The sequence below is a fragment of the Podarcis gaigeae genome, assembly GCF_964106915.1.
Source record: "Podarcis gaigeae genome assembly, chromosome: Z".
In the NCBI taxonomy this organism is placed as follows: domain Eukaryota; kingdom Metazoa; phylum Chordata; class Lepidosauria; order Squamata; family Lacertidae; genus Podarcis; species Podarcis gaigeae.
The window spans coordinates 42,251,943-42,266,144 of NC_139691.1; the positions used below are offsets into that span (position 1 = coordinate 42,251,943).

Below are 14,202 nucleotides of genomic sequence, written 5' to 3' on the forward strand. Positions count from 1 at the left end.
CATTGCAGAACAGCTTTAACTCTTAGGAAGTTTCTTTTCATGATCCCAAAGCAAAGATGTCTTTACAGGGGCTAGAAAAGTGGGTGAATGGCAGTGGCTGTGAGCCTTTTTTGCCAAATATGCAACAAGTGAAGTCCGAACAGAATACTGTTGCACCAATGCAAATGCCCCCAGTGGTTCTGCCTAGCCTTTTACAAGCCAGAGAGTAGGCTGAAGTGCAGTCCTACTTCTCCACAGTTTGTGAGCCACCTTACTCCAATCCCTGTCACTTGAATAGACATGATGTTGGTTGGTCACTCGCGTTGTATGGGCAAATCCAGAAGAAAATGAACCAAAAAGGACTAAAACAAGTCTTTATTGTTTCAAGGAATCAATTAATGACCGTTTTTCCTTAAAAACTTACTATCATTACAATTTACTACCCTCCACCCCCAAACATTTGAAAAGAATAGTTCCTGTAACTCTGCTTAAGAAGAGTGTTTGGCCTTGCATAGACTTGTATGCAATAAGAACAACCGAAGGCTCTTGGTGTGTACAGATTTTTAACAAGATATGATAAACAAAATAACTGCAATTTACACATTTCAAAATCTAGCTAGGTGAAAAGGCCATTTGAAACTAAAGTTTTGTACAGAGCAATGAATGACACAACTAAGTCAATTCAGTACCTCACTCAGGTAGATAAATGGACAATAGCTACAGAAAAATTGCAAAACTTCATTTAGCAATCTTGGCTGTGAAGATTATACTATAACTACCAAGTGTCTCACAGTTGGCAAATCCTGCTCATCCTTTAATGGCATATTTATTCAAAATATACAACTGGCTATAATTAAAAAATTAAATCTATTTCAAAGTGCATCAGATCATCTACAACTGTCCCAAGAAATATAGTATTTGTTGTGGTCCCCCCCTAAAAAACGTAATAAGTACCAAGGAAACCAGAGGGGTTCCCCTTTTAGGAAGGATGGTCTCTGGGCATGTTTTGGCTCACTGTGGGCTTGGCAGTTACATGGAAATTCTCACTGCAGCATTTACCTGATAGATGAATTCCCAGTTTCTGAGCAGTCAGTTGCAGGTTGCTTAAGATAAAAATTAACTTTCTAATTGCCAATTCAATTAGAGACATCAAAAAGACACATTACAAAAAAACACACCCTGGCAACCACCATCTACAGCGTTACACGCAAGGAAGCACTTTTTTTACCTCAGCATAACAGCAGGAAGAGTTGATGTTGACATATTACTCTCAGGGGTGGTGGAGTATTCCACTGCCCAGAACATGCCCATAGTAGAAGTGTACCTCCGTTTTAGCCTTGCATCAGACAGAGGTATGCACTGGTGTGGCTGCAGGAGAAGATCCTCGGTCTGATGAAGAAGATATGGAACGTGTTGCTGCTTCCCTTTGCAGCTCTTCAACCCTCTTCTGGAGCTCGGCTCTGATGACAAGGAGTTCTTTCAGATTCTGATGAATTGGCATCTGTTGGAAATGAACACAGATTTTGTTTGAGTAATAAAATGCCAGATTTTGGGGGGTGGGGTGGGGTGGAGTGTATTCCAAGTCAAAGAAATGCAAATCTACTATTAAATGTTTATTATTCAGCCATTCATTAGAATCAGGTTTATCCCGGCTTGCTGTTAAAAGAAATGCTTAGGGCAGTCAAAACCAACAATACAAAACCAACAAAATAAACAGCAGTTTAAAAAAGATAGCAGATAACACAATTACACTTAAATTAACAACTTGGGGGAATTTGGAAAGGCAAAGGCACGCAGGAAAAGGCATCTATGCACAATGGCAGGAAGCCATCTCAGAAGGGACAAGATGGGCCTCCCTTAGCAGGCACGGCCACAGAGAAGGTCAACTCTCTGGCTTAAGTCATTTCTCTGTAATTGCCTTTTGGATATTAAAACTGGAATAAATTATTCCCTCCAATAAAGTACACCTTTTACCAAACAGATAGCAGAGGCTTGGAAAACTTAGGAAGACAGGCAGGAAGATGTCAAAGGCATACTGCTTCAGTGTTCTCTTACCTGGTTTACCATTGTTAACTGTCAGAGAAAATGGAAATTGCTTCTTCAGAAACTGAGAAACTGAGGAAAACCTGATCACAGCTAGCCTCCTCCTATATTAAGACGATAGTAACATTGTGGCCTCAACCCCAGATTGGTCTAATCCTGCTCTTTTCCCACATTTTGTGATATTTCTTATTTATATTACTTGTTCACTTTTAACTGGGCACTCTTCATTAATTAAGGCCCCAGTAAGGTTCCTGCCAACCTAGCAGTTCGAAAGCACATCAAAGTGCAAGTAGATAAATAGGTACCACTCCAGTGGGAAGGTAAATGGCATTTCCATGTGCTGCTCCAGTTTGCCAGAAGCGGCTTAGTCATGCTGGCCACATGACCCGGAAGCTGTACGCCGGCTCCCTTGGCCAATAAAGCGAGATGAGCACCGCAACCCCAGAGTTGGTCACAACAGGACCTAATGGTCAGGGGTCCCTTTACCTTTACCTTTACCGTTAAAGTGTCATTAAATTGGTTCCAGGAAAATCAAGGGGGAGAAGGCAGGGGGTGGAGGGCAAAACTAGAGCTGAAAAGGAGAAATGTGGGAGTTGGACATTCCCAACAAAATTGCTAATTGGGCAACTGGACTTCAGACTGCTGATGTTGCTGTGAATTTGGCACAACCTGTGTACATGATTCCATATTCTTTAATACCTGACAACCCTTGATTTTTTTGCAAAATTGTTACAAAGGTACAATAATATATTCTCCATTGCTTTGTTCTCCAAAGGAATTTTACACTGGTGTAAAATTCTTGGTGGCTGTCTGGAGAAAGGGGAAGTGAGAAGCATGAAGCAACATGGGATGGAACTGTAAACCAACTCTTGAGTATGAGGCAAAAAGGGATCAGCTCAAAGGCCCCTCTTCGAGCTCAGCTGCCCAATAAAGGCAACAAGAGTACACCTTGGAGCATGACACCAGTTCCTTCACCAGTGAGCAACCAGTCCCTTTTCACACCTGAAAGGAGACCAAAGAAACATGCATATCAGAGGGTGTTATTTGTAGGTAGGATTTTAAAGCCTACAAATGTGAACCAATTCCTGGTCTGTGTTCAAGTAGCTTTTGCAACCCTGCTTTCCTGAAATAGGTGTAGGTCTTTTCCCTTTAGCGAATTATTTCCCTTTAGTGAATTATGAGTGTCACTGTGGACAGCTTGTAGTCTGCTGCTAGGCAACGCTTTGAAAGCAATACACATTTTCTACTCTGCAGCTGAATATACCCAATATGGGAAAGTGAGACAGCCACACACCTTTTTCAGTTTTCTGCACAGAGAGGTGGACAAGAACACCAGTCTGCTTCCATCTAGTAATTTCAGGGTTGGAAAGAACCATCAGTTTCCTAATCTTGCTGTAAAATTGACTGGGCGATCACTCAATAACACTTCCAGTTTTCCTATAGATAATTAGGCTACAAATATATGAAAAGTCATTAGCACTGATAAACAAAAAGATGAATCCCTCCACTTTGATTCCAGAAATTAAATTACTTTAGAGGTATCAGTTGTTCTAGTAATGTGTTAAAACAAACACAGATGAAAGAGAGGGGAAGAGTCACAATGGGAAAACATCTGCTAACCAACACGATTTAATCTTCAAGGAGCCTTCAACAAAAAACTGATGCCCTGTTTGTTATGTTTCAAGGAAGCACATAGTTTGCTAAACCACTGGCAATTGGTCTACCAGGTCAGTTCATACGGCATTTGATTATGTGAGCAGTTGCTTGTTTTCTATGTCATCATTTCCCATGCCCAGAGTGATGTCTCATGAAAATGCATACAGCATACACTAATCTGCAAAAGAAACTGGGGGCTTATTTCTACTGGTTACACAGTGTACTATATTCCTTGCAACTGTTTTAAGTTGTTCTTTCAGTCAGCACACCTGAGTAGTGAAGTACTCGTTTTAAGTTAGGCGAGCGATTCTAGGATTTCATTTCATTATTTATTGTGTATTTACTAAATATTGAAAATTGCTGCCTGCCACTGTGCAGTTAATTATAATAAACCTGTGGATTTAGAAGTGTGAGGTTGCTATGACAGTTTGATGGGCAAGGCTGAAAAATAAAAACCAAGGGAAGAGGCTACATGAAGCCAAAGCAGCTTCTGACTCCCAACAAACTCAACCACAAACCCACACAGATCCTTTATGCCTGCTAGAGTACCTTCTTTTTCAAATTATAAATGTCAATGACGATGGAGACTGCACCAATTTCCCCCCTGTTCTCTCAGCATTGTGAAGTACGTCAGGATCACAATATCCTCCATACCAACAAGGATAAGCATAAAAGGCAGTATAATAGCTACTCACTTACAGAACTACCAGTTCTTAATTGTATGGATAGCAAGGGTGCATTCTTGCACTTCCTTTTTACTTGCTCAAGAACAGCCATTCAAAAGAAAATTGTTCAGCAATGAATGTATATCTTCTATTATAGGCCTTCTCTTTTAAAAAAGAAACATCACAATTTTAGCACTGGGAAGAAAAGCAGTAGAATAAAAAGACTATTTTAAATCAATTGCTTGATGTAGAGCAGGCATAGACAAACTCGGCCCTCCAGATCTTTTGGGAGTACAACTCCCATCATCCCTGACCACTGGTCCTGTCAGCTAGGGATGATGGGGGTTGTAGCCCCAAAACATCTGGAGGGCCGAGTTTGCCTATGCCTGATGTAGAGCCTGATCCTATCCCCGCTTTTGTAGCTACTGTGGTGCAACAGGGAAGTTCTAATCTGCTTCCCTCAGGGCCTGGAGAGTTTAAAATGGTACCACTAACAGTGCTATTTTTCTAGAAAAAGAGGTGCCAGAACTCATCTTTGTTCTGGTATAAGGCACTGGCATCCAACTGAGAGGTGCCAGAACTGAGTTCCAGAGAGTTCTGGCTGAAAAAAAGCCCTGACCACCACTATTATCCTTATGGTCAAAAGGCTCTTACAGATTTCTCAAGCAGTGCAAAACCAATTTGATTAGAGACTGTAGTGAGACAATAATAATAATAATAATAATAATAATGGCATGTGCACCAAATTTGCATAATTTGTAATCCACCATGGTGACAGCAACTAACAAGGCATGCAGGGAAGCCCCACCGCCACGTTTTTATTTTGTTGGCTGAAAGGGATTGCAAAAACAAGGGTTATCAATCACATAGCAGGCTTGATACATGGGACTGGTGAGCTGTGTTTAATTTGGTGGGTCACAAAATTGTTGTGTAGGCCTACTGCACACCACAAACAATGTTGGCTCCACGATCACACTTTCAACTCTGAAGAATGGGGAGAAAGGAGAACCTCCTCTTCTCCACATAAAAAGGCTACATCAGCATTAGGAATCTTGGACTCACTCTGTCACCCTGGCATGGCACTATTATGTTCCTTAAGAGCTTCCAACAGTGGCAAAAGTTGCTGTTCTGAATCCAGCACAAAAAAATGAAAGGCTCTGGACCCAGTCCAATGAACTCTGTAGTAGAGAAGAGCATAAAACTATTATTTTATAGAGTCTGGACACATTCCTTTGATGGCTCAAAAGGACAATGTTCTACAGTTGTTGCTTTTGATAGTCTTTCAAACAGCAAATATTCCCACTAGAACTAATTTCAAGCCCTAAACAACACTGCACAATGAGTCCCATGAACGAAAGCATCATAGTCACATTGGATCAACATTTTAAATCTACCATAAAAAGGAGTGCTTCTGAAACGTAGCAGAAATACAAACTGAACGTGCACAAAAAGCAAATGTCAATATCAGATCAATCTCCCAAGCGATTTACAAGCTTAAGAGGCCTTAAAAGGAACAGGGAATCTGAGAATTAAAGAAGCAACAAAAGAGCAAATGTGTTTTGAGGAATGGAAGCACAGCGTCCTCACTTTGGCAAAGAAAAAGTAGTTCAAGATCAGGGAAGACAAGGGGGGTGGGGAAACAACTCAAAACTTTGGGAGGCTGAGAAAATAAAATTGTCTACAAATTGGCAACTAGTATGAAAATCAAGATGATCATAAGCTAGACATACAGGCATGAAATGGCAACATGTTAAAAATGACCGTATTTTTCGCTCTATGGGACACACCGGACAATAGGATGCACCTTGTTTTAGAGGGGGGAGAACAAGAAAAAAAAATTCTCCCCCTCTCTGCCCAGCGCCCCTTCAGTGAAGCGGCAGGAGGCGCTGCGCAGAGAGGAGGAGAATTTCCCCCCTCATGTTTTTCCCCTCTAAAACAAGGTGCGTTCAGTCAGCTCTCCAGTCTTCAGGTTCCTTTTGACCTGCTCTTTGGGGCTGGCGGGGGGAAGCCCACCACCAGCCCCAAAGAGCAGGTCAGGGAGTAGCAGAGAGGCAGGCAGTGGAGAGGCTGCTGACATAGCCGCGCGTCACCCCTCCAGCCGGGAGAGAGTCGCGGGGCTATGGCTTCTTCGCTCCATAGGATGCACACACATTTCCCCTTCATTTTTGAAGGGGAAAAAGTGCGTCCTATAGAGCGAAAAATATGGTAGTAAGTGGCGCACTATACATATTTTGAGGCTCACCCATTTTGTTTTTCGCTATAAAAATGCTGACAAAATATTCAGTCCTCCATTGAGTCACAGAATTCCACCTTTAGATCTAGATGACATCACTAATGGTTCCACTCTGTTGCTGCTCCCTTCTCGCATAGGGGAACTTGAGCACACTCGAACTGTCCTACTCACACAGTTCATGTTTGTTCAGAATTAAGTCTCACTGTTTAATGGTGCTTGTTGCCAAGTAAACGTGCATAAGATTGTAGCCACATTCTCAAATCGGTTTCTCCTGTCAAGTATTCATTATAGCAAGCAACTCCCATTTCAGTAGCTCCTCAGCTTAAAGCCTTTGAATACAGGGACTGTGGTTTTGCTCAGTGAACTGATGGAACTAGCATTACTTTCAGCTGGGAGACTTGAAAGCAAGGACTTGCTTCTGTGAGGCACTTCCACAGGTCACTTGTTGATACTCCCTTTGTGCACTGGTAAGACACAGTGTCCTGTTTCAAGTGCCTCTCTGCCCACCTCTCTGCAACAGGCATGGCCACAGGCCCAGTGAAGGCACAGCAGATCTAGCTGCATGGCTTAGGCAGGTTTGTTGGTGGGATACAAGCTCCCCCAGTGCCACACTGTTCCAGTTAATTCTGGGGCTCCTTCCTTAGCTCGAAGTGCTTGATGGCAAAAGCCAGATAAATGGTTTTCTCCTTTTCAATCAATCATTTTATTTGCATACTGCCTTTCCGAAGTTAAGACCATGCTCAAGGAAGCTTACAACATATGACTTAATAATAATAATAATAATAATAATAATAATAATAATAATTATTTATTATTTATACCCTGCCCATCTGGCTGGGCCTCCCTATCTGTCTATAGCTGTGGTATGTTTTTGTTTTACACCCTATTTCTATTGAACCATGCATAACACATATACTTAACTATGGGTAGATGGGGATGCAATTCTTATGTTATGACCTGACCTCAGGCTGCCTGATCTTTCCTGCACAGAAGACTTTTCTGCACATTGCCACACTCCAAGTAGCCTTGATCCAACATCTCCCTATCAAGCACTTAGTGCATTCCTCAACAAAAAAGGAATGTCAGAACATTTTGTATGCCAGAACAGAAACAACAGCAACAACCACCCTCCCACAACAAACCCCGAAACAAATCCCAGCCAAGGATTCTGTTCAGCAGCCTTGGTCTTTGTAGCTGGAGTCAGTCAAAGCCCCTATCTTCCAGGCAAGGTGGAAAAAGGCAGGGAGCTGGTCTTCCAGGACTCACATCCAAGATGGTCACATATTAACATAAAGAGTAACTATGCTAAGGAAAGTTAACAAAAAAAGGTGGAGCATGTCAGTTAGGGCTAGGTGTTTTGGCTATAGGTCTCCACCCAACGACCCTCACATTGCCAGCTTCATCAGTTCAAGATCTCTTGAAGTTCAGTGTCAAGCTGTTTCCAGCAATAAACTCATGTCACAAAACAAGAGAGGGGGTTAGGGACAAGATATTCCCAGCATGCCACACAGTCCAGACTAAACCTCTTAGTCCTATATGAGCCAAAGCGTAGCTGTGACAGGACTCCTTTGCTATTAATCCCAGCAAGTGGCATTCAAAAGCATGCTGCCTCCAACAGTGGAGGTAGAATACAGCCATTGTGCTAGTTGGCCTTGATAGCCCTATTATGCTCCTTGAATGTATTTAGATATCTGCTAAGAAAAGAAGACATTTCTTTCACCTGTCAGGAATCTTCCAACATTCAGTTTCATTGGATGATTAATATAATGAAACATTTGTCTCTGACTGGAACCTTTAAGGACCATTTGCTGTTTCCCATTGTTTGCTGATTCATAAGTTCTTATTATTGTATGACTTAACTATCTGTCTATAGCTGTGGTATGTAAATACTAGAGTTTTTTGTTTTTGTTTTACACTCTATTTCTATTGAAACATGCATAACACATATACTTAACTATGGGTAGATGGGGATGCAATTCTTATGTTATGACCTGACCTCAGGCTGCCTGATCTTTCCTGCACAGAAGACTTTTCTGCACATTGCCACACTCCAAGTAGCCTTGATCCAACATCTCCCTATCAAGCACTTAGTGCATTCCTCAACAAAAAAGGAATGTCAGAACATTTTGTATGCCAGAACGTACAAAATTGTTTTGGCACTTTTAGAAAGAACCAAAACAGAGGGCTTTATCAGATGCTAGTCCTACTCAGAGAAAACTTACTGAAATTAATGGACCCAAGTTACTAATGTCTATTGACTTCAGTAAGTCTATTCTGAGTAGGACCAGCAATGATTACAACCCAGAATTCTACACCACATGGGCACAAGCCTCATTATGGTTAGAATTGGTGGCATTCAAAGTTACTGACCAGATCTGTTTAGAAAATTCTCATCTCATCAGTAAAATAAAATTATTGCAAATTTGCATTTTAAACATTTCTGAAAGAATACCCTGAGGAAAGAAAAGCTGAAAAATACTCTCTCACAGAAGGTGCTAAGGTGTTCCAGAGAGAGGGGTTAGGTACCTTTACTAGCAGTTGTAAAAGGTAAGTCTGCTTTTATAAAAGGGAGAGAAAAGAAGAGTCAGCACAAACAGATAATCCAATCTGGCAACAAAATGAGACTTTTTTTAATAGGTCCTATGAGACAATTAGTGATTATGCAGCTTTCGTGTCCAAAATTTCCTACTTCTACAGCAACACAAAACCTAAAGGTAAAAAGATTTAGTGCTAACTGGTAACAGTTGAAGCCTTAAAATGTGGCTTCTAAAAGAGCTGAGTAGAAGGAAGATGGCCAGCTCAGATGTTCAGCCCTAGTAAGGTTGGGAAATTCAATTGGATCCTATCCCAGTAACTTCTAATTGTGTACTGTGCAGATACATATTTCAAAGAAGAACAATGCATAATCCTAGAAGGGCATCAAACTGAAACCGGGGAGAGGGGGGTGCTATAAAATCAGCTACGGCCAGGTAGATTGGAGCACTGTGCTACCCACAGTTGCCTATCCTAGGTTTTGAATACTGACTTGTTTGAGTGAACTGCACCCTAGGCAAGGGTAGCTTTAATCCTATATTATCTCTGGGTCCTGGCCTCCAGTGTCTGCAGGACTGCCACAGACTTCTTTGGTCCCTGAAAAAATGAGTGGGGACACAGATGGGAACTTGCCCATTGCTAAAGGTGGCAGATGAGAAGGTTAATAATCATAGATCAGCACAAATTATAAACCAAAACGATGCACTTGAGTCACAAATCCAAGAAGGAAAGCACACACAACGACTGCCATCAAGGAAACATTCCCTCACAGCAGATCAGAGGTTGATTCATGGTTGCTTGGTCAGCATCTGACAGCTTGCACATGTGAAAATCTGCCACAGAGAGAACTTTCAGATCACCACAAAATACAGCAAAGCTGAGCAAAAAAATAAAAAATAAATGAAATGAATGAAATGGTGATGTGTGTGCAATGTGTTAGAGCTGCTGGGTCCCTCCTCCCTCCCTAGTTTTCCACACATTGTCTAGAACTTGAAGGATTTTGGAGGGGGCTGGGAAAGGGAGTCTATCACTTTATGTTGGATGGAAAGAGATTTTGCTCTTCCACGGAACTGAATAGCATGTGCAGGGAACCATAGGGAGTGCCTTGGAGGCACTTGGAAGTAGCAATACTCACACAGCTCCCAAGCATCTTTGTAGCACGGAGTGGCAGGCTAAAGCTCTGCATGTCCCAGATTTGTGGGGGTGGGCAGGATTGCAGGCTATCACAAATAATTATTAGCTATCAAGGCCAGTCAAAATTTTGAAGCCCTCCAACTGGCCACTTTGAGCAGCAGACAGTTGTTTAAAAATATGTTGCTCCAGTCAGAGATGAAAGGGACAGAATCACATTCCTTTGATTATTTTACCAAACAATCAAAGCCCTGACGGTTTCTAGACCTCTTTAGTATTTCCTTTAAAAAAAATGGCAAAAGAAATTCAATTGAAAAGCAAACAAATGCATACCTGGGGTCTCATTCGTGGATTCCATCGTACATAGTAGTTCACCCATAATTCTAAATGGCTTAGACTAGCAACTGGATATAGGACATGGTTTTCGTAGTTTACGTAGAAAGGGTTGCTGAATTCATCAAGCTGACTATTAATGTAGGACCATAAAGAGATTGTCTTTGTACTGATCTCCTGAAGGAAAAATAATAATACTTTTAAACAATTATAATGAAAATATTTTCAAACCTCTAACTATTAAGGAAGCATTTTTACATCAATCTGTTGGCTGAGGAACATCTTCTGTGGAACTCGTGTGCATTGGGGCATCATCTTAGGTAGGTTCTCTGTTTGGGGTACACTTGTTTGTCTTTAGAATGCAACCTAGAATACCCTGCCCTGTAAACAGACACAGCACACAACCTCACAATTTCCCACGGTGGCCACAGTGCTGGGGAAGACTGGCAAAAATGGACAAACCATCTTCCAGGGAAACATTTATTTTCACCAAGGAATCCTCAATAAACCTACATGGAATGCCAGAGCTACAAGGACCACAATAGGAAACACACCCACTCCGGTATTAAACTTGTAGATCTCTTGTGAAGGTTTTGAATTTACTAAGAGCTCATCTACACTTCTGCTTGTCCTGCCATTTCCCCCCAGGAAAATCCACTGCTTCCTGGGGAAAGTGGCAGTGCAAAGGCAAAATGTCTCAGGCAAAACATGAGACAAGTGGAGAACAGCTCAGACTCCTGCTTTCTAGTCACAGAAGAAGTGGAAGTGTGGACAAGCCCTACATTTTGCACTGAGTTTCTGTTTTAAGAGATATCATGGTCCCAAACTCATTTCCTTTTAAGAAAAAGACTGGCAATATTTTGATGCAACAATAATTTCTTATGATTTTTCAAATTTAACGTTATCAAATAAGCTTCCATTGGAAAATACTGAATTTCTACCTCCACCTATAAGGAAAAATAAGCTTAAAATGGTAAAGGTAAACACTGAATGCTATCAGAAGGGGGTGGAACCCACTGAAAAGTAAGAAAATTACTGAGATGTCAGGAAAGAAAAAACACTTATGTACAGAAACAACGAGGCAGTATTTTAGAAAAGGGTTATAACCTATTTTTACCAGTTTCCCTATACCTATCTAAATACTATGTTTCTAATTAAATGTCCATGTTTAGGTTTATTCTTAGCAGTTTTTAAATTCTATGACCAAATACAAACATCATTATGAAACCATTATTAAATCAAGGTTTCAGAATCTGAATTCTTATCAGCATCATCTTGCAATTTTATACTCCTCCAGTGCTACAAAGCATCTGTTTCCACTACAGCTGTCTCTTAAATTGCATTTTTTTAAAGGGAGCTGCATTAGATTATCCATTCATGAGTGGGAGCTGCCTGGTAGGCACATACTTGGTGAGAATATGTAATTCAGCTCCATCTTGTGGTGCAATTGTGCAATTTGCTGTGCTGAATCAGTCACTTAAAGTCAGATACATACCAAAACACAAAAGGCTATGTTTGTACTAACATTTTTCTTCCTGGGAAAGGGGGGGGGGGTGACATAGTTTAGCATGTGCTTTCCCTCTGCTCTCTCTCTCGAGGGTATAAATTAGCACGATTTGGCACATTAGCTGGGTGTTGTACCCAGGATCCTTCAAAATCCACTATTCATATTTCTCATGCAGCTGACTAGAGAAAAATCCTGACTAGAGAAAAATCATATGTGCTGAACATATGGAACCACCTTATTTTGAGAACATTAGTCAATTGAGCCCAGTACTGACTACTCTGACTGGAAGCAACTCGCCAAGGCCTGCCAAGCCCAGAAGGCTTTCTTCGCCTTTCTATTTGATGTCCTTTTAGATGGAGGAGGAGGCTGGGACTCTCAACTTGCTCTATCACTGTCCCATGGGCTCCCCTCAGGTTTCATAGAGGCTCATGTTACCTAATGGATTCGAAGAGAGGGGAGAAGTTGCCTGTATTCGTGGCATCTGGTGCCTATTTGGTATGTCAAGAGGAATATGAAAATTCATTTCTAGGTGACATTTAAAAACTTTCAGCTCTACAGAACAGGCAAAACAGCCTCAAATTTTCTTTTGGCTCCTGTAAAACCATTATATGGGTGATTTACTTTACCTCTTTCATTCGCTGATGCTCAGAGTTGTATAAAAAGGTGCCAAAAAGACAGCTATAAAGATGATCCAAAATGGTGATCAGAAACAGCTCATTGAATTCAAATGCTGCTGGAAACTAAAACAACAAAATATTTTGTTATACTTTTTGTTAAGGGGAAACAGTACAGTAAGCTTGTGCACATTCAGCCTTATGTGTGTGGCAAAAAATTGTTTAAAAATTTAAGAGGGTGTAGGAAAGGGGTGAGGTTCTGGGGGAAATGACTTTAGCAATCCCATCCGTTGTTGAACACAATGTGTTTTGACTATACGCAATTTTGGATTTAGGTGTGATCCCTGGAATGTAACCCAGATTTCAGGCCTATTGTATTTTATTTGAACAAATACACACACACACACACACAGAGAGAGAGAGAGAGAGAGAGAGAGAGAGAGAGAGAGAAATCTCTAATGTAAAATGCAGTATGAAGGTTTACAAAATGTCAAAGAGACATTTAAATTGTAAAACTAGAGTGCTGTACTAGCATTTGGCAACTCTGGACAAATGCACTGTATTGAGAGGGTGTTGTTTAGGAAGGTTGCCATAGGCTCTTAGTTTCTTTTCTGTGAATTCAAGAGACTCAGGTCTTTCCCTAATAATAATAATAATAAATAATAATAATAATAATTTTTTATTTATACCCCGCCCTCGCCAGCCAAGGCCGGGCTCAGAGCGGCTTACAAGCAATAATAAAAACAAGATGAATGATTACAACTTAAAAAACAAAAATAAAATACAACATTAAAATAATGGAACATTAAAATATTAAAATGTAGCCTCATCGCAGGAGAAGGAAAAGAAAGAAAGAGGAGGGAAAAAGAGAGAGAGAGAGAGAGAGAGAGAGAGAGAGAGAGGGAGGGAATCAAATTGGCTCCAAGCCAAAGGCCAGGCGGAACAACTCTGTCTTACAGGCCCTGCGGAAAGAAATCAGATCCTGCAGGGCCCTGGTCTCATGAGGCAGAGCGTTCCACCAGGCCGGAGCCAGAGTTGAAAAGGCCCTGGCTCTGGTTGAAGCCAATCTAACTTCTTTAGGGCCTGGGACCACTAGGGTGTTATTATTTATGGACCTTGAGGCTCTCCGTGGGGCATACCAGGAGAGGCGGTCCCGTAGGTACGAGGGTCCTAGGCCGTGAAGGGCTTTAAAGGTCAAAAGCAGCACCTTAAATCTGACCCTGTACTCCACCGGGAGCCAGTGCAGCTTGAAAAGCACTGGGTGAATATGCTCCCATGGCAGAGACCCCGTGAGGAGCCTCGCTGCAGCATTCTGTACCCGCTGGAGTTTCTGGGACAGCTTCAAGGGCAGCCCCGCATAGAGCGAATTACAGTAGTCAAGCCTGGAGATGACCGTCGCATGGATCACTGTGGCCAGGTCGGGGCGGGAAAGGTAAGGGACCAACTGCTTGATGCGGCGAAGGTGGAAAAATGTCACCTTGGCTGTTGCTGTAACTTGCGCCTCCATGG

The 14,202-nt window shown here is 41.6% G+C and overlaps 1 protein-coding gene across 5 annotated transcripts in view; it reads right to left on the bottom strand.

Annotated features, from left to right (window-relative positions):
- Positions 1–339: 339 nt before the first annotated feature.
- MTMR1 (myotubularin related protein 1) overlaps positions 340–14,202 on the bottom strand; it is a 55,118-nt gene continuing 41,255 nt past the window's right edge. For all 5 annotated transcript variants that reach the window (XM_083722876.1, XM_083722879.1, XM_083722877.1 and 2 more), the window contains 3 exons: positions 12,706–12,819; positions 10,573–10,749; positions 340–1,480 (listed from right to left, as the gene is read on the bottom strand). In XM_083722876.1, coding sequence (XP_083579002.1) covers positions 1,322–1,480; positions 10,573–10,749; positions 12,706–12,819 — 450 coding nt within the window. In that variant the 3' untranslated portion in view covers positions 340–1,321. The remainder of the gene's footprint in view (positions 1,481–10,572; positions 10,750–12,705; positions 12,820–14,202) is intronic.